The sequence below is a fragment of the Budorcas taxicolor genome, chromosome 3 (assembly GCF_023091745.1).
Source record: "Budorcas taxicolor isolate Tak-1 chromosome 3, Takin1.1, whole genome shotgun sequence".
NCBI classification, from domain to species: domain Eukaryota; kingdom Metazoa; phylum Chordata; class Mammalia; order Artiodactyla; family Bovidae; genus Budorcas; species Budorcas taxicolor.
Genome location: NC_068912.1, coordinates 106584427 through 106601682, shown reverse-complemented (window position 1 = coordinate 106601682; position 17256 = coordinate 106584427). Strand labels below are relative to the sequence as shown.

General features: G+C 53.4%; 1 protein-coding gene across 3 annotated transcripts; it reads right to left on the bottom strand.

Moving 5' to 3' along the window:
- Positions 1–51: 51 nt before the first annotated feature.
- HEYL (hes related family bHLH transcription factor with YRPW motif like) lies at positions 52–15254 on the bottom strand. 3 transcript variants are annotated; one of them, XM_052637385.1, is made up of 5 exons: positions 15168–15254; positions 7950–8016; positions 6785–6868; positions 5490–5571; positions 52–2935 (listed from the first exon to the last, which is right to left on the bottom strand). In XM_052637385.1, the coding sequence occupies exons 1-5, from the start codon at positions 15248–15250 to the stop codon at positions 2262–2264; spliced, it is 990 nt and encodes a 329-aa protein (XP_052493345.1). In that variant the 5' UTR covers positions 15251–15254; the 3' UTR covers positions 52–2261. The 3 variants fall into 3 exon arrangements, with proteins under 3 accessions (XP_052493345.1, XP_052493348.1, XP_052493347.1); XM_052637388.1 differs by having other exon boundaries at positions 7950–8012; positions 15168–15210; XM_052637387.1 differs by lacking the exon at positions 15168–15254 and adding an exon at positions 13530–13656.
- Between the last annotated feature and the right edge of the window lie 2002 nt (positions 15255–17256).

Sequence of the window (17256 nt, the reverse complement as noted above, 5' to 3'; positions counted from 1 at the left end):
AAACAAAACACCTTTATTGAATATATGTGACAACCCCAATGATGGGGTGGGAGTCAGGGGCACCAGAAAGGTTTGGGAATATAAACAAAGATACATGTGCCCTCAGCCATGGAAACCAACACAGAGTCACCGTTTCCCCCACAATCTCTCAGGGAGAATGAACCCAAGAGCAACTAAGACGCTAAGGTTCTGGGTCATTCCTACCTCATTCAACGGTGTCAACTGATTCTTCTGAAACAGGGTATTTGAAACGTGAAAAACATTTCCCACTGTCCTGCCATGAGATGTTGGATTCTTGGCTAGGAGGTGGTCAAACTGCAGAATTGGAGCACTGACCTGATGTCCGGGGAGCAGGGAAGAGGGGAGGGTGGAGGAGGGGCCTGCCCCTTGTAACAAAGGTGAAGTTGGTCTTTGCCTTCCACCACCACCCTCTGTGCCCCCTCCCAACCCCCCGGAACCCGCTGGCAGCCCCACTCCGTCTCTGTGTCCCTCAGCAGCAACCTTGGCCAGGGACCCACTCCCTGAAATGACGTCTCTCTCCACGCAGAAAGAGGTGGAAGACCGCAGAATCTGATCCAACCACCTCACACTGAGGCGTAAAAGAATCCCTTTCGTTCTTTATCCCTCCTTGAGGAATTCGCCTTCTCAAAAGAGCTTTCTGGGTCATTTAAATGATCTCTGCTCTTCTACCCATTTGTCTGAAAGGGCCCTTTCTCCCCAGGGCTTTTGCAAACTCTACTTTTCAAGCCCTTGCAGTCTTCTCAAACTCAGCTTCTGGGGAGGGTAGTTCCATCACAGGGTAGGGGTGGGAGGCTCTTCCAGGGGTGACATTAGAAGCAATTGGTAACCGCACAGTCAGCACCAACGACTTGCCAGCGGGAGGGCCCTGAGGCCTTGGGGCAGCCAGGCCTTAATCAGCCTGGGGTCCTGGGCAAAAGCCACGTGGTGGAGGCACCCGGAGGCAGTTGGGGAAAGCAGATACTTGTCAATAGGCACAGAAGTGCTTCTTCATTTTAACAATCATCTGGCAGCGCTGGGCGGGCGGTGTGTCAGCTCTGGCCCTCCCCATCTTGTTCGGTTTCTGCTGTCCCAATGCGGCGGGGGTGGGGGGGGGTGGTCTCTGGGCCATTTGTCCCGTTAGAGGGAAAGTGGCGGGTGGGAACTGGGGAACCCAAGGGCCTTTGGGCAAAGCCAGCCAGCCGCGTGGAATCCCAGGTGAAGAGGATCCCAGGCCCTCGACCCACTGCGCGACCTTGAAGGGCCGAGCCGCCTCTCACTGTCCTTCCTCTCGGCCCTCCTCACAGCTATTTTTGTCCAGCCTGACAGCCCTTGGCGATCCCAGCCGTCTGGGCTCCGTGAGCCGGATGCAGACCAGGCAGCACAAACGTCTGGTGCTGATTCCCAAGAGGATTCCTCTCTGGGCGCCGTCACGTGGGAACGCGGCTGCTGTGCTATGTGTCCGACGGGGCCACAGGCCCGGAGGAGGTGACATGCGGGAGGTAGGGAGCCGGGTTCTCTGCTGCACAAGCCTGGCTCCTGTCTAGGGGCACCAGCCAGGCCTGGGGGTGAGGACACCCAGTCACGGAGCCCAGAGACCTCCCAGCTGTGTGCAGGGAACTGTGGTCACCTAGAGGGTGGGTGTCAGCAGCTGGGAAGAGCATAGGCGCCGGCCCTGCTGGGCTCCCAGTCCCCAGTGTTGGCCGTGGTGGACAGCAGGTCTGTTCTGGGGTTCACTGGGATGGGGGAGATAGGTGGGCTGGGACAGACAGGGTTCCCAGGAGACCTCAGTGGCCCCTGTGCGGTTTCTATCTCAGGAAGTGAAATAGACACTATGTTCCGGCCCAGGGGCCTGGGAAGGCTGCAGCCAGGCAGTCACTGCGACAGGCTGGGGTCTGATCTCTGGGGAAGCAGCACGCCTTAGGTCATTGGGCCTTTTAAAGCGTTGTTCCCAGACCTGAGATTAATGCCTACTGCCCCATGTGTTCTCAGGCAGAAAAGGGGTCTGGGCACAGTTCTTGGGGGACGCTCCTGGGACTCCTCTGTCCAGGGAAGAAATGAGACCCAGACTCTGAGATCAGAACAGCTCCAGGAGAAGCTGGAACAAGCAGTGAGGAGGGGAGATGGGCCAAAGGAGGAGGGTTCCTTGGATGGGTGAAGATACCTTCATACATAACCAGTCCAGGAAGCAGAGCAGAAAAGGCAATGCCATTTTTAGAACTCCTAGAAAAAGAACTCTCCTCCTTCCTGGGGGCAAAGCCAGCTCAGAAAGCCCCAACTTCAGTGATCTCGGAGACCCAGGAGCGGCAAAGCATAGCTCCTGCTGGCCTCCCAGCTAGCCCCGGGGAAGAGGGCCTGGGGGCAGGAACAGCCACATAAGCAGGAGACCCCACCATGCCAGGGGAGGCAGGGGAAGGAGACCGAAGGAGGGGTGCCATGTGGCTGCTCCTGGCGGCCCTGCCACTGGGGGCCGCAGGCAGGGGGGCAGCTGGCCTTTCCAGGGGGCGCGCCCTCCGGGTAGAAGATGCCCCTCGACTGGGCAGCAAATTCCTCCGGGCTGGCAGGATGGTGCCAGCAGCTCTGCGCAAGGGGGCTGCTCGGAGGGCCGGGATGGGGTAAGCCAGAGAGGAGGCATTGGGAAGCATGGGGCCAGGCACTCTTCCTAGGATGGCGAGCTGGTTGCTCGGAGCAGAGAGCCCTGGACAGCTGTGGAAGAAGGACCAGGGCCAGGCAGGGAAGGCCAGGGGGCCGGGAGGCGTGGGTGAAGGCTCCATCTCGGCTGCGTAGCTGTTGAGGTGGGAGAGAAGGCGGATCCGCACGGGGTCTGCACGGCTGCTGGGTCCTTCCAGGACCCCCAGGTACCTGATGACCTCAGTGAGGCACTCTCGAAAACCGATGCTCCGGAAGTCGACCGCCAGGGCTCGAGCATCAAAGAATCCTGAAAAGTGAGGCACGATGAGAGCATGCCAGGCAGGGGACAAGCACAGAGCCTGAGATCAGACTGTCCTGAGTTCTGAACCTGCTTTTCTCACTCACCCCCTTTGTGACCTTGGGCATGTCACCTCACCTTTCTGAGACCCAGTCTCCCCATCTGTAAAGTGGGAGTGGTCAAGAACCCGCCTGCCAATGCAGGAGACACAGGTTTGATCCCTGGGTCAGGAAGATCTCCTGGAGGAGGAAATGGCAACCCATCCCAGTATTCTTGCCTGAAAAATTCCATGGACAGATGTGCCTGGTGGAGTATAATCCATGGGCTTGTAAGAGTTGGATACAAATGAGCATATGTACACACACCTGGGGTTGAGGAGGTGCGGTCTGAGGACCAAATAAATTCACTAACTGCAGAGCATTATAAAATATATTGTTTTCATCGTAACTCATGATTAACCCAAAGAAGAAACTCTGTGGCCAAGATAACTTCATTCAAGCAGACACTTGCCAGGTGTGAAAGGGTTGTGCACACGGAGGTGTGGAACAGCTCTGAGGATGGGGTGGATGCTGGGCGGTGGGGGTAAGAGCCATCCGAGCTGGGAGAGTTCTTGGAGAGGGGAGCGGAGAATAGCCATGAAGCAGGAGGTCTTCGGAGGCCTCGCCAGCACTCTGACTACGGACAAGATTCTTACTCTTTCCATGCCTCAATTTCCTGAGCTGTGAAATGGGCATGTAACAGTACTTGCTACATACAGAAGGGAGGACAAAATGAAATGGTGCACAGAAATACCTAACAAATGAAAAGTGAACTATAATTTATACGACTGCTTGGCCCCCCATAGGTATTCGAGTTTGTTTCCCAGCACCAAGCACAGTCTAGAAAGCAGGATCCCACCCTGGACCTCAGTGGCTGCCCTCAAGCCACAGACTCTGTTTTGGGGAACTGATAATCAATTTGGGGTGACCAGAGGGACTTCCAACAAGAGTATTCACATTCTCACTGCCTCTCTGCTCCTGCCCCTCTCTCAGTCACCTTCTGGGCATAGATGGAACAGCCCCAGTGAGGACTGGCCTCATGATCATGGCAACAAATATCAGTCCCTGGTTCATGGCTGAGGCCCCCACAGAGGGACAGCTTGGCAGGAGACTATGTTTGGAGCCAGGCCTCCCTGGAGGCAAGACCTGGCTCTGGTGTCTACTTAGTTGTGCAACTCTGAGCAAATTAAATCACCTCTCTCTGTAGACTGTTCTTTTTTCACTAACATTTGCTGGGTTCTTCCTAAGTACTTAATTTGAACTAGCTAATCTGAACCTCATAAAAACCTATCATTAGTCCCATTTCAGAGATGAGGAAACTGAGGAATAAAGGGCTTAAATCATTCATCTAAGGTCCTAAAACTAGTAAGCAATAGTCAGGGTTCAGATCCAAAGCCAGTGCTCTAAGCCACAATTCTCTGTCTTTCCATCAGCCCTTAGCCAGAAAACAGTGAGGACACCACCACCCACCCTCAAGATTCTTATGAGAATCAAATGAGATAACATTAGAGAAAGCATTTTGAAAACTATAAAATGATGCCAAAATATTAGTCACTATTTTTCTTTAAATTGGGTAAATATAAATGTAGCTTGAACTATCTCCTCCCTTGGTTGATTAGAGACAGTTTCCACTGTCAGCCACGCATTCCTTTAGTGGAAGTTTCCCAATTGACTACTTGCAGCAGGGTCATCAGGCATGCTTGCTAAACTGGCAGATTCCTAAACTCCAGTCCAGACATACTGCCTTGGGATGGCTGGGGTGTGACCCACGACTCTGCCTGCCCTATGACACTGCTGCACACCAAGGCTTGAGAGGCACCAGGCTGGCTCACTTAAAATGCAACTGTCTCCTTGACGGGTAGCAAGTTAAGGGTTCAGGGCTTAAGTCTTCACAGCCAAGGTCTGTGGAGCTTTCACAGTTTCCCAATGGTGAAATTACGAAAACACACAGAGCAGCTTCAAAATTTCCATTTGCCCAGAAGTCTTTTAAAAACCACAGTTCCGTGATGTTTTTGTAGTGGACTAGCTCAAAATAACAGAATGAATTACATTTGCATCTTACTACCATCCCACAACTGATCTTTAACTGTGAGTGTGACATGTTCCCCCCAACACCGCCAAGATCACAAGAGTCCAGAAGCCTAGATCCGTGGGTCGGCACACCAATGAACCGCCATGGCTAAAAATCTCCCGCTGGGATTGCCGTGAGAATGCGCTCATTCAGGCTGATGCTTAACAAGGCCCTGGCGGAAGGGAGGGACCAGTAGTCTGTTATAGCAGAGTTCCTCCAAGGTTCAAGGTTGGCAGGAGTGGAGCTGAAGAAAGGGCAGGATACAGGGAAACAATGAAAGCAGAGAGGGTGATGCCAAAGGAAGAAGAGAGACAAGCTTTGCTTCAGCCCCTCTGTGAACTGTGAGCTCCACGAGAGCAGGGACCATGTCTGCTTTGCTCACCACTGTATCCCCAGGGCCCAGCACCCAAATACTGGCTGCAGGAATGACTCCAGAAGAGTGTAGTATCAGTACCTGTGCCTCCAGTGGCGTGGAGCATTTTCAAGTGATCTACCGTCATCTGCAGGACCTCAGCTTTCTCCAGCTTGGAGGAGCCCTGTGTGTACAGAATACAGAAGAGCGATGGTCTTTAGCTGACCTCTGTCACTCACCTCCCCTGCACAGGGTAATCAACGCTCATTGCCTCAATTTTCTCCTCTTCCTCCAGCTCCACCAGTGCCTGAAACTGGGCTTCTGTTTTGGCCAAGCCTTCCAAAGCTAATAGATTCTCTTTGGTTGTCATTTTAGCCTGCTCTACCATCAGTTTGTAAACGCCCTCCTCCCTTGTCTTCTTGCTCTAGCTGACCCTGAAAACGGTGGTGTTCCCAGTGGGTGATGGCCCACTTTTCTTGCTCTGTGCACTCTCCTCAGAGGGTTCTCCTCAGAACCCCCGTGGCTTCAGGCACCCTCACCAGAATGTCACTCCTGCATACCCACCTGCCTCCTAGATCAGCTTTACCAGAAATCCAACTTCATACTCACTACACACACACCCAAGATCTGGCTCATAGTCTTACCCCAAAGCGCCTGCTTGTCCTTCATTCTCTCTTGGGAAATGTTTCCAGAGACTCCAGCATCACCTGGTCTCCCAGGTGAAACCTAAGGGCTGGACTCTCCATATGAATCCCTTGAAGGTAGGTACTAAGTCTAGCTCATAGCTGGGCTGTGAAGGTTTTAGTAAAGGTCGGTGGAACGACTGACTTGTTCAGCAAAAGGACGTCACAGGACCTATGATGGTGCTGTGGTGCACACAGTGAGAATCTTTGAGGTTGTCTGATTGATTCAATTGTCTGACTCAAGAAGTCCCTCCACCCCAGCATGTTCAATGACAGAGCCTTACTCCCCAAGCAGCCGGTTCCACTTTCACACAGCTCTGGAAATGTCAGTAGTGCTGAGAGACAGGGCACTGTAGGATCACACAGTCTGTGTTCCAGTTCCACTCTGCTATTTACTAGCTGTGTGATCTGGAGCATGGAGTAAGTTACTTCTCCTCTCTGTGTTTCAGTTCCTCACCTGTGCAATGGGCATCATAGTCCCAGTCCTTCGGGATCGTCCTGAGGATTGAATTCAACCTGATGATGGACATAAAGCCACAGCCCCTAAGACACCTCAGTCAATCTGAATTTCCATCACCCTTATTCCTGGCCATCGACAGGCACTTCACGGCACTTCAGGCAGCTGCCACCCATCAGTAAGAGATGCCGTGAGAAGTGAATCCTATCTGCAACCTACGCTGTACTTCCTCGAGCATAGTCAGCAGTGTCACATACCTGCTTCTCAAAGGCAGTGGGGACCAAGCGCCGCAGTTCAGAAAGGCTGCTGTTGATGCGGTCCCGGCGCCGTTTCTCTATGATCTAAAAAGCAACGAGGAAAGAAACAAAAACCAAGTAGGCACTTCCTCACAGTTTCCAACATGTTTTGATGGGCAGTGACTCACTCATCTTCCTTCACAATCTTCCTGTGAGGGCGATAAATCCATTCTTACATTATGGAGGAGGAAAATAAGGCTCAGAGAGGGGCAGCAATTTGCTTAAGGTCACACAGCAAGGAAGTTCAAGGCTGGGAATAGAACTCAGATCTCTTGTCTTGATCTGAGGAGTGGTATTCAACACAATTAACCATTGATACAACAGGGCACCGATCAATCAGAATACAAACACCAGCCACAGCCCCAGAGCAGACCCTGGAGACCTCTGCTGGGCCAAGGAGACCCCCTTCAGTTGCTGGGTCATGAAGTCAAGGAGTCCTAGGCATGGCTCTCTCCAGCCAGGAAGGCCTTTCATTCCCAAGAGCTCATTCGCAGCTCATGACACTAGTAGCAGAATGCTTATCTCAGGATAGAAAGTATGACGCCCATTTTACTGACAGAGAATGAGGCTGGATGGAGGATGCTTATCTCAGGATAGAAAGTATGACGCCCATTTTACTGACAGAGAATGAGGCTGGATGGAGGAGGTTTTTTGGTTAGTGAGTGGTGGGGCTAGTCTCTGCTGGATTCTGGGTCTCTGGACTTCCAGGACAGAAGCATGGTACATCCTTCTTCTGTCCCCCTAACTCACCCCTCAGCACCCTGGGAGGGAGTGAAAGTTCCAGGCTCAGAGAGAAGTGGGGAAGACTGGGATAAATAATAATGGCTAGTTACGTGTCACGTTTTGCTCTGAGCACATTACATTAATTCACTTCAAAACAGCCCTTTGAGGAAGGTACCATCCTGATTTCAGTTACACAGATGAGAAAATGAGGCACAAAGAGGTTAAGTGGCTGCTCAAGGTCACTCAGCTCACTACCAGCAGAACTGGGACTTGAACCCAGGCAGCATCGCTTCCCCGCCCGACAACCCCCCCGGGGGTGTTTCTGACCAGGATTCTCTGGGCCAGGCCCCTGGGAACTCAGGGCAAACCTCTGTTCTGCAAATCTGCTGAGAAAGACACTCACCCCTCTGCGTTTCTTCCTGGCTTGCATTTGTGAAGGGCTGGGGGTGGACAGCGGCCGGGCCATCTGGCTGGAGAGGAAGAGAAAGGCTGATTTTTTAGCGGACCATCTCCCTGGCCTGGGCTGACCTCGGAGCCGGCTGTGGGCGGGCACAGCCCCCTCCCAGCGCCCGAGGTCTCCCAGGCCCGGGGGTGGGGGGGAGGAGGCACAGGGCAGGCGTGGGTGGGGGCGCTTTCTCTCCCCTTTTCCCGGGGGGCTCTTTTCTCCTTGGGCCAAGTCCTCCCCTGCACCGAGTTTCCTGCTCCAGAGTGGCCGGCGGCTAGGGCCATGGGATCGGGGGGCTTGACTCTAGCCCAGACCTGACCCGCTGGGCCTCGGCCCCTGCCCCTCGCCCTCGGGAGAACCGCACCCGGCCAACCGGCTCCTGCAACCCGATCCCCCGGGCGGGGCGGGGGAGGGCACGGGCGGCGGCGGCGGCTGCGGCGGCGAGGCCGGGCCGGCGGGTTGGGTTTCAGAGGGAGCCGCTGGGAACGAGCGTGGAAAGAACAGATGCCGCCGCTTCCCACGGGCCGGGCGCGCCGGCCGCCCGCCCTCCGCCCGCCTGCAGCTGCCGCCTCCTCCCACGCTGCGCGGCCAGGCCGAGGGGGAGGCAGCATCTGGGTCACAGGCCCCTCTTGGACTCTAGGGACGCGCCCCGTCCTCCCCAGAAAGCCCTAGCCTCACATCACTTCGGGCCTCCAGCCCGGCCGGGCCTCGCTGAAGGATGGATGTTCGCTCATACTCCAGGAGTTCCCATTATGTGGAGGAGGCTCAGCCCTCTGGGGCTTTTCGTGCCCCTCTGATATTCTCAGCCCAACTGCTTGCCGTCTTAAGGGTCTCCTGCTTCAGAGGCTCTCCTGGAGTGAAGGGGATTTGCTGGGCTGCACTTAGGATCATTCGTTTGGCCAACAGGCCAGGGGCCCCACTCAGACCTAGGACTGGACTGGATGCCCTCGGCCAGGCCCCAGACTCCCAGAGCCCAGCTCCCATTGAAGACATCACAGCCACAAATAACTGCAGACAAGAGGACTCCCCCTGCTTTTTCAGACACACATCTGAACAGGAACCTAAGAGCTCCTCTCCACCTAAAACCTCCTTGCACCCCCACCCCCACCCCCGCCCAGGTTCTCATCTCAGTAAAGGCACCCATCTCCCATTTCTGCAAGGTGAGCATTCAACCACCATCTCTGATTCCTTCTCTGTCCTCACCTATCCCATCAAAACCTGCCCATTCCTGTCTAAAATATATTTCACACCTGTCCCCCTTATCTCCATTGCCAATCTTAGGACCAAGCCTCCATCACCTTTCTAGTCTGCAGGAGTCTATTGTATCCCACTACCCCCTACAAGCAGGCAGAATGATCATATTAATGCAAATACTGGGACCTCCTTGGTGGTCCAGTGGTGAAGACTTTGCTTTCTTATGTAGGGGGTGCAGGTTTGATCCCTGGTTGGGGAAGCTAAGATCCCACATGACTCGTGGCCAAAAAACCAAAATATAAAACAGAAGTAATGACATATACGTTACCGTACGTGAAATAGATACCTAATGGGAAGTTGCTGTATACTACAGGGAACTCAACCTGTGACAACCTGGAGGGGTAGGATGGGGTGGGGTTAGGTTCAAGAGGGAGGGGAAATATGTATACTCAACGGCTGATTAGCGCTGTTGTATGTCAGAAGCCAACACAAAATTGTAAAGCATCTATCCTCCAAATAAATCAACAACAACAAAAAAAACCCAGAAACAATATTGTAACAAATTCAATAAAGAAGTTTAAAAAAAAGTCTTCAGTATTTCCCTGGTGACCCAGTGGTTAAGAATCCACCTGCCAATGCACGGGACGCGGGTTCGATCCCTGCTCTGAGAAGATTGCCCTGCACCACAGCGAGCACTAGCGCCCATGCTGTGTAACAACTGAGGTTACTGTGGTTGTGCTGTGCTCAGTCGTGTCTGACTCTTTGCGACCCTACAGACTGTAGTCCACCAGGCTCCTCTGTCCCTGGCGTTTTCCAGGCAAGAACACTGGAATGGGTTGCTGTTTCCTGTTCCAGGGGATCTTCCTGACACAGGGATCGAACACACATCTCTTGCATCTCCTGCCCTGACAGGCAGATTCTTTACCACCGTGCCACCTGGGAAGCCAGTAACAAGAGAAGCCACCACAATGAGAAACCCGAGTCCTGCAACCAGGGAGTGGCCCCGCTCACTGCAACTAGAGAGAGCCCGTGTGCAGCTTCGAAGGCGGAGTGCAGGCAAAAATAAATAATTTTTTTAAAATCTTAAAAAAAAAACAAACAGATCATGTCTCTCTCTTAAACGTCTCAGGGACTTCCCAAAGATCAAGGCCACCATCTTTCAGGTCGCCTGGCTGGCCCGTCACCTCCTAGATGCTCTGTGTGCTCCAGTTTGTGAATGCACCAATCCCTTCTGGCGACACATACTTGTTTCCCTGGTCCACCCCCCTCTCCTCACCCCAACTCCAGCCCCTTTGCCTAGTAACTTCTACCACCTTTCCGATCTCAACTCAAATGCCAACTTCCTGGGGCAGTCTTCTCTGACATCACCCCTCCCACCTGAGATTTGATTGTCTATCTCTCCATGAAGTCCGTAAGCTCCATGAAGCCACGAACCATGTCTGTCTCATTCACAGTTGTGCCCGGTACTCAGCAAAGCCTGGAACATGACAGAGCTCGTGGTTGAGCTCCGCCTCCTGCCCTTGCCTTTGGCATCACTGAAGGAGAGGTGACACCATAAAATCGACGGTCTTAGGCCTTCATGAAATGGCATATGTGGCGCGCCTGGAGGGTTCCAGCCCACTTGACGACCCTCTTGGCATTAGAGGTTGGATCATTTTCATCACTGCTCAAAAAGAGAAGGTTGCAGGGGAGACCAGATCAACATTTGCCAAACCTACTGCTATGGCCCTGGCTTTGTCCAGCTACATCTGGAAAAGGCTATTTCCATCCAAACATCTGGACAAGAATGTAAGGTGGGTGAAAACTCCTGGGAGGGATGGCTCAGCAAGCTAGGCCCAGGGCTCAAGGGGCCAGATCCTGAGATCTGTAGGGCAGCTTATTTACAAAGCTTCACTCCGGACAAGCCACAAGAGCCAAGGTCTACTAAGAAACACGGCCTTTGTCCCTCCAGGGTGGGTAAGGTGTCTCTGGGAGTATTGGGTTAGCATTGTGCGCGTCACTGCCTCTCAGCCTGATCCCTCCTCAGGGACCATCTGTTGGAGGCTGACACCCCCCTTTCAAGGGAGCTCAGCCATCCCTTCTCCCACCCTCCTGATTCTCTGCAGTGTAATTCCTCTCCCTCCACTCTTGTATCCCACAGGCATGCCTCACATCACAGCTTTCCAGGCATCACCACAGGTATTAATGCTTCTCTCCTCTGAGGGACAGCCCCATTTCACCTGATATCACCACAGGTATTAATACTTCACTGCTTTGAGGGAGAGCGCCATTTCACCCGGTATCACCACAGGTATTGATACTTCACTCCTTTGAGGGAGAGCGCCATTTCACAGATGAGGATGCTGAGCATGGGGAGCTACAGCAGCTTGCCCAGCCTATGCAGCTGCTGAGGAGCAAAGCCCACATGGGAATCCATGTCTTTTGGCTCCAAATTCAGCATTGTTTTTCCTCCTAATTCCTACTTCCTGTCTGCCTGAATAGCCCTCCAGTCCCCTTAGCCATACAGCTCCCAAGAGCCCAGCCAGAGCAAGCTCTTTTCCAGGCTGTGATCTGGCCCTGACACCAGGAGAGGGTGTGAGAGCTTCTTGACTGAAAGCCTGGAAATAAGGCAGATTTTCAGGGACCCAGAGAAAATACACTGAGTCACAAGATCGGTTCCATGGGCATCAAGGGATCCCTAGCCAGAATTCTGGGGTGGTCTCTTGAGGGAGAGGCAGCTTTCCAGGTGGTGTGGCCACTAGTCATGACCACCCTCAGCGGTCAGCCTCAGTTCCTTTTAGGGATACCCTGAGGAGCCTTTGCAGGTGACCCCATTCATTTTCCATCAACCAGAGGCAGACTCACAATGTCTCCAGTGAAAGGCTTTCAGAGAGCATTCAGCCCATTTGTAATATGTGGAAACTCAGAGAGGGGAAGGGATCTGCTCCAGGTCACACAGCAAATTAAACGAAATTCCAGAGCTGAAGCCAAGTCTACTGGTTTTTCATCCACTGCTCCCCATGTAGTCATCATCCCACAGTGTAAACTTCATAGCCAGTACTTTCTGTTCTAGACAGCACTTCACATTTGCTTGTTTCATTTATCAAACAATAGCTCTGTGAGTTAAGTATTGGGGCCATTTCACGCTAAGGAAAGATAATCATTTGATAGCTGGAGGGACAGAGGCACAAAGTCCAGTCTACAGACATCCAGGCTTTTCATTAGACCATGCTGCCTCATGAACAAGGCACCCTCCAACCAAACAGTGACCCCTTAGAGGGCAGTTTTTTAAAAATTAATTTATTAGGCTGCATTGGCTCTTCACTGAATCACAGGGGATCTTTCCTTGAGGTGCACAGACTTTCTCATTGTGGCCCATGGGCTTAGTGGCTCCACAGCATGTGGGATCTTAGGTCCCTGCCCATGGATTGAACTCGTGTCTCGTGCATTACAAAGGGGACTCTTAACCACTGGACCATCAGGGAAATCCCTAGAGAGCAGCTTTATTTGGAAGTTGCCTTGTGTCAAAGCAAGAAGTTGTATGCCTTAAGTCCATTATCCTATCAAAGCCTCATCCTGCGAGGTAAGGTATTAGCATCCCCATATTGTAAAGGGAGAAAACTGGGATTCAGAAAGGGGTAGTCACTTGCCTAAGTTAATGGTGGTGAGAGTCACACACAAGTCTGTCTGACTTCAAAGGCCACCATGTGCCTCAAATCATGTAGAAGCAGCCCTCAGACCCTGAACCAGTGCCTGACGTGTGGCATGGTGCTCATTAAATTTTTGCAGAGAAGGGGAGACGTATATTCTCAGTTTGGACCCACGTGTGTCAGGGGGCTGGGTTCAGATAGGAGCTCTGAGGGGGATTCTCACATGCGGGGCAGGACACAGCCACCAGGCAGATGCCCACAGTGACAATGGAACACGCCCTGCTCTTCTCTCTGAGTGGGGAGGGGTTTGAGCCCTGCCTCTGACCCTGGGGAGAGGCTGGCTGCTTCAGTTCCCTGGCCCTCGACACTGTTTATCTGGCTTTCTTTGTCCATGAAGCTCTTCTTCTCAGAGAGTTCCCTGAGGGCAGAGGCTGAGCAGGATACATCTGGGCCCCCTCCCCTCAACCCACACCCAGCCCAGGGTCTGGGCCACAGCAGGCATCGTTCAGCGCTCCCTGAATTAAAGCATTGATGTCTGCTGGGGGGAGGGCCTTTTGGTGAGTGCTACAAAGAGGGGTCTATAAGTCCGCCTCTGCCAGATGTCCAACTGCTTTCTCTCCTCTGAGGGGGTCTGCTCGCCAGAGAATCTAGACAGTCTCAAAAAATGGGCTCTGGTTGAAAGGACAAAATGTTGCATAGGAAAAAAACTACGTACCGATCCTTTATGCCATAGTCTAAATGCCACTGCCTTCAGGAAGCCCTCCTTGCACATTTGGTTGTGAGTGACCTCTCCCCATTCAGGTGCCCTCACAGCTCACAGTCTGTCTCTCCTTCCATCTTCCATCCTGCCCATGGACTTTGTGTGACCTGGCAGGTCACTGACCAGGCTGCAAATTCTTGGGAGGACAGAAGCCAGCTCCCATTGGCCTAGCTCTCTGACACCAATTTCACGCCTCTGATTCATGAAGACCCAATGACACTGAGCTTGAGACACCTCCCCCAACCCCCCCATCCCACCCCCCCACCACCACCACATGGCGTTGGTCCCTTCCTCTGCTCCCAGCAGGCACAGACTCAGAACTGATTCTTTAAATAGCAGTTTCTGCGAAACAATTTTTAAAGGCTAGTAAGTTGCATAGGGAATTGTATAATATACCCCCAAACCTCATGGACAGGAAATTACCTCCTATTATAAGCTAGAAATGATTGGAAGGTGGTGGCCCTTTATTGGACTTGCGATTGAAAAGGATTCCCTGGTCTCAGAAAACTGGAGCTCACTGAAATTATGACATACTCTCAGAAACATCCCTAAGAATGAACGGAATTCCCTTTGCAAATCTAGTCTAGAGATTCAGGTTTAGATGAGCCAGGAGGGACCAGATAGGCCTCCCTTTTCTACTCTCTGTTCTTTATTTCCTGATGAAGAAACAGGCTCACCAACAGAAAGCAATGGCCCAAGGTCAAACGGTGAGTTGGTGGCAGATTTGAGGCTAGGACCCAGGCCTGCAGGTTCACAGTCAGTCCCCACTGCTCTTTCAAGTTCTGGGTATCATATATTGAGTGCCTGATACTAATTAAGCATTTGCTATGTACTAGGCTCTGTGTGAAGCTTTTGACATAGGTTATCTCATTTGATTTTCCTAATAATCCTATGAGGTCAGATCTATTATTTATACCCATTTTATAGATGAAGAAACCGAAACTTAGCTTGTTCACAGAACTGGGACGTAGCAGAGCTTTTACAAGTCTAGTTTGTTCTACAGGTTTGACACAGGTCTGAAAATGTACCAAGAGTTGAAAGACATTGGCAACAGGCTCATGCGGTAGAAAGGGCACTGGGATTGACTGGAGTCGAGGCCCTTGCATTGACCACGGGCAAGTCAACGATTATTTTTATCAATATTAAAACTTTAATTCCAAAGTCCAGTTTGCTTAAGGGGGATTTTCTTCCCCTGGAAAATTTTCTGTGTGTGTAGTGTATGAAAAGTGCACCTAAGCTAGAGTAGAATTAAGGTGTGGTTACTCTTCATAGCCACTGCATTCTGAACCAGGGGGTGTGATACCAACAGCCCGGGAGGGTTCCTAAGATCTTCAGGAAAGTCCTTGCCAGTAGCCTCGCCCGGGCACTTAGAAAGACATCGCCAACCGGACCTCAGACCCAGAGATGAACTCTCCCTCCATGAAGCATCCCCAGCCCTAAACGGCGGACAGCGCGCGGGATCCTGGATATTCGTGCGCTTAACAGTGGCGCCACACCTGCGCCGCCCCAGGATTCGCCCAGCGCTCGCCAGCCCGTCGGGCTGCTTCCCAGCCGGCTCGCCCCCGCGCGCTCCGCACCCCCAGCCCGCCTTACCTCAGCTCGCCTTCGCGGCCGACGTCGATGGGTCCGTCGGACTCGCTGTCGGAGCCGCTCGGCTCCCGGGGCCGCTTCATCATGAACGCGGGCTGCACGGGTCTCCGCCGGGAGGCGCGGGCGGCGAGCCGGGAAGTCGGGCCCCGCCCCGGCCCCGCCCCGGGGGCGCCGCCGCCGCCCTTTCCCAGGGCCCTTTCCTGCGCCGCAGCCCCGGGCGCCCCCTCGCCCCCGCCGTGACGCGCTGGCCGAGCCGTGGGAAGGCCCCGGGCGGTTGCCGCCCCCGCCGACGGCTGGGAGGTCCGGCTCCGCTCCGCAGCCTCGGCCGCCGCGAGCTGGGTGGCCTTGGGCAGGTGCCCTTGGAGGCCCCCGGGGAGTCCAGGGGGTCCCCCTCTGGGCCTGGTTCGCCCCGGGGCGCTGCTGACTCCGCGATGCCCTAGACTGCCGAGGCCTAGTCGTGCTGGGGTCCTGGGGGCGGCAGACACATCCGGTTTGGGGAGGTTGGTGGAGGAGGCGGTGGCCTGATCCTCGACCAGGATCCTCCAGCAGCTTCTCTCGAAAGGGTGGAGAACAAGTGTAATGTGGGGCGGGGGGCGGCTGACATCCCAAAAGGGATGGCCGAAGTTGAGGCTGCATCCCCTGAGCAGGACCGGCTCTGGCCAAGGTGCCTGAGGACCTGTCTTGCAGGTGGGGGTGCTGGGTGTCCCTGGGAATCAGTTCACTAGAGGCCAAGCTGTCCTGGGAGGCCAAGAAGTCTCGGAGAAGGCCCATTCCTGAAGCGATGCCCCAAAACGGGGTGGGTGGCAGTCTCCAGCCTCCTTTCCTGGCACTCCTCTACAACAGACCAAACTTCACTCGGCAGGGGCTCCTACTGCTCTGCCCCTCAGAAGGGAGACTCAAGGAAGAGTCTCAGGGATTCATCTGCCATCCTCATGGACCGGAGGATTGACCCCCCAAGGCTCAGAAGGAAACCGAATGGGGCCTCCTGGAAGGTGGACTTCATGAGCAGGGAGGAGGAGGAGACGGGAAGGCCATCTCCCTGTAGTGGCCCAGATACCAGCGAAGTCTTTCCCTTTGACTCACCCACCAGGACACGGAGAAAGCCACTCCCACCCCAGCCCCACTTGGGAGAGTGGGGTTGGTCATCTGAGAATACTGCACGTTCACTCCCTCAGCAAGACCTGCCTGGGGGCACTTGATTATGGTGGGGGGACGAAACAGTCCCATGCCCCCTTCCACACATGACCACAGACGTTATCCCGTGGCCAGGTACACAGACACAGGCTTCCTTGATGGCTCAATGGGTAAAGAATCTGCCCGCAGTGCAGGAGGTGGGTTGGATACCTGGGTCAGGAAGATCCCCTGGAGGAGGAAATGGCAACCCACTCCAGTATTCTTGCCTGAAAAATGCCGTGGCCAGAGTAGCCTGGTGGGCTACAGTCCACAGGGGTGCAAAGAGTTGCGCGTAACTGAGCGACTAAGCACAAGTACACAGACCCAAACATGCAGACACACAGATAACACAGCTGGCGGGCACAGTCAGATCTGACAGCCTGGGCTTCCTCGGGAGACCCTGATGGTCACACCAGCCGCACCTGTGGACCGTCTTCCTCCAGATGTCCTCGGCGCTCACATAGCTTCCACGGGCACCCACTAGTGGAATGGAAACTTCAAAAGAGGTTTGCAGCCATAACATGTTGAGATTTTATCATCTTTTAAACATATTGGATTAAATAAAACATTAAAAATTAACATGTCTTTTTAGTTAGTTTGTTTTTTTTTTAATATGGCTGCTGGAAAAAATTTTAATTGTATATGCTGCTCCCCGTTCTATTTCCATTGGACAGTGCTAATCTAGTACAGGTTTTCTTTCTTTTTAAAAATTCTTCATTCTTTTGGCTGCACTGGGTCTCAGCTGTGGCACTCAGGATCTTCTGTCTTTGTGCAGCACACGGCATCTTTAGTAGAGGGATGCAAACTCTTAGTTGTGGCATGTGGGAATCTAGTTCCCTGACCAGGGGTTGAACCCAGGCCCCCTGCATTGGGAGTGCAGAGTCTTAGCCACTGGGCCACCAAGGAAGTCCCTAGGACA

Bases quoted from the DNA above. Each gene is read 5' to 3' on its own strand.
- HEYL (XM_052637385.1), bottom strand. From the start codon at position 15,250: ATGATGAAGCGGCCCCGGGAGCCGAGCGGCTCCGACAGCGAGTCCGAC. The intron at 6,869-7,949 runs GTGAGTGTCTTT...GTTGCTTTTTAG, and splicing joins CCAGGAAGAAACGCAGAGGG to ATCATAGAGAAACGGCGCCG. The intron at 2,936-5,489 runs GTACTGATACTA...CTCACTTTTCAG, and splicing joins CCACGCCACTGGAGGCACAG to GATTCTTTGATGCTCGAGCC.